General features: G+C 37.9%; 1 protein-coding gene across 1 annotated transcript in view; it reads left to right on the forward strand.

Moving 5' to 3' along the window:
- The window catches only part of LOC103597743 (spermatogenesis-associated protein 31E1-like), a 20,577-nt gene that overhangs the window by 3,672 nt on the left and 14,697 nt on the right, over positions 1 to 2,208 (forward strand). Inside the window, 3 exon segments of the mRNA XM_008581613.1 lie at positions 617 to 835; positions 876 to 1,038; positions 1,041 to 1,105. Of these exon segments, the coding sequence (XP_008579835.1) occupies positions 617 to 835; positions 876 to 1,038; positions 1,041 to 1,105 (447 nt within the window).

A 2,208-nucleotide genomic window follows, 5' to 3' on the forward strand; every position in this document is an offset into this window, starting at 1 on the left:
ATCTTAAATGTTTAAAATGTTACAAAAAATGAGAGGGGCAAGACATGTCATTCTATCTAAACAATAGATATATTGTAATGTATACAGAATGGTGATAGAAATCAAAGCTGTTCTGAGAGTTTTTCAGATGTGGAACAAACTTCTTGCCTTCTTTCTAGTTCTACCTTTCTAGCTAACTCCAAACTAAAGTAGTTACAGGAGTCATTCTTAAAGAAGCAGCAATATACAGGCAATTTGTCCCCAAAGCCATGCCTGTGCCCTGCCCATGAGCATGCATACACAGAGCTTCTGTCTCTGGAAGATAAAATACTATTTCCACGGGCATCTGCTGCCTCTGCTTAAGTCCCCCAGTAATGGTCATGGTGAAAATAGAAAGCAGTATAGGAACACAATTTACCCGGACATGCACCAAAACCTGCACGTTCCGTTGTGCCTTGCCTAAACTTTACATAGTATCGATCATTCCAAGAATGTATAATGCCAAGAATAAAAAATACCAGTGCCTCAGTCATCAAGAACCAGTGTCTGGCCTATCCAATGCAGCATTTGCTTAGAGAGAAGAAACGAGGACATCAAAAAGCATGTTGGTAGNGATTCTATCATCCCTGATCTCCAGGAAAAACTGCAGCAACAAGATACATTCATCAAAGATGAACCACCTGACGGCCCTGAGCAACTGACAAGGCCTCAAGGCAAATTCTCACTGATGACATGTCAGTGTCCAGCAAAAATCAAGCATGGGCCCTCCAAGCCTTCTGGATTTGCAGGTGAAAGCAGAAAGAATGTACAGAAGATGAAGTCCAGGAGCTCTGGAAGATTCTGTAGAAAGGGCCCAGTAAAGTTCAAACTAGAGAAAGACCCAATCAAAAACCTAGGGCAAGATCAGGATAGTACTAGAAGATCTATCCAAGGATTCAGGAATCACGTCAGTGAAGGTTCTGGAGGAGGATAAGGAGTTGTCAGAAAGTGACTTGAAGAGGTCCCAGGAGTGTGACTCAGGAAATTACTTACCCAGTGGCCCAGACAAGAAGCATCTAGAAAAAATCTGAAAGTCCATTTGGGCAGGAAGTTGGGAGATATCAACAAGGGCATGATTCCTGGGAGTGTGCATCAGGCTTGCTGTCAACCACACCTTTCCCAAGTCTGCCACCCACACACAACCCAGAAATCTAGCATCCTCAAAGGATGAGGTATCCTGCGCGAACACCTCCCAGGAGCTTTTCTTTATACTTTTTAAAGGATTTCACAAACATTGTTTAAATTTACTTAACCTTTATTAGATTCTTCCTTGATCTGAAAAGTGGGTTTGTAAAGGTGGGGGAGAGATATGTTAAGATTCGTTTAAAATTTTAATTGTTTATAAATAATATAAATAATTTTTATATTATTTACAAAAGTGACCCACTTATCTATTTTTCATTGTTTGGTTTCTTGAGTATTCAGTAATATGCTTAGATATTTTAGAAAATGAAAATTTTTATATTTAGGTTCTCAATCATGAACAAGTTGCACTGCATATGAACAAGTGCATATAAAAATAGTGTATAAATGTCTTTGGAAAGATCAATGAATGCCCTCTAGTGTTTCTTGCTAGAATATCTGTTATAATAACAGAAAGACAGATTATATATTTGCATGATATTTCCATAAATATTTAAAAACTAAACTCATAAAAAATAGAATCTAAATATCTTAAATGTTTAAAATGTTACAAAAAATGAGAGGGGCAAGACATGTCATTCTATCTAAANCTATCCAATGCAGCATTTGCTTAGAGAGAAGAAACGAGGACATCAAAAAGCATGTTGGTAGATATCTGAGCTTGTCACAACTTAACAGAACACTGTGTATCATCTCAGTAACAAAGGAAAATGAGGACAACTGTCACAAACAAACAAAAAATCATTGGAAAATATTTGAGTTGAATACGTCAAGTAATGGGTGTCTATTACTTTTTCTTGCCCAGCACCCCTTTGCCATCCTTTGGGGGACTGTCCCTCTTCTATTGCATAAAATTGGTATTACATAGAAAGTATTTTATCTTCTCAGGACCAAAGGATGTCCATGGAGTGCAACCTCGGCCAGACTTTAATTTAAGGAATACGAATCTTAGGTATAACAAAGGGAGGATGGAAAGTTGCTCCGTATTGTACCCCACAGATGTGTACAATCAAGTATGGTTCAATTAAAAAAAAAAAGTTGCTCCCT

Source organism: Galeopterus variegatus, unplaced genomic scaffold (assembly GCF_000696425.1).
Source record: "Galeopterus variegatus unplaced genomic scaffold, G_variegatus-3.0.2 Scaffold2404, whole genome shotgun sequence".
In the NCBI taxonomy this organism is placed as follows: domain Eukaryota; kingdom Metazoa; phylum Chordata; class Mammalia; order Dermoptera; family Cynocephalidae; genus Galeopterus; species Galeopterus variegatus.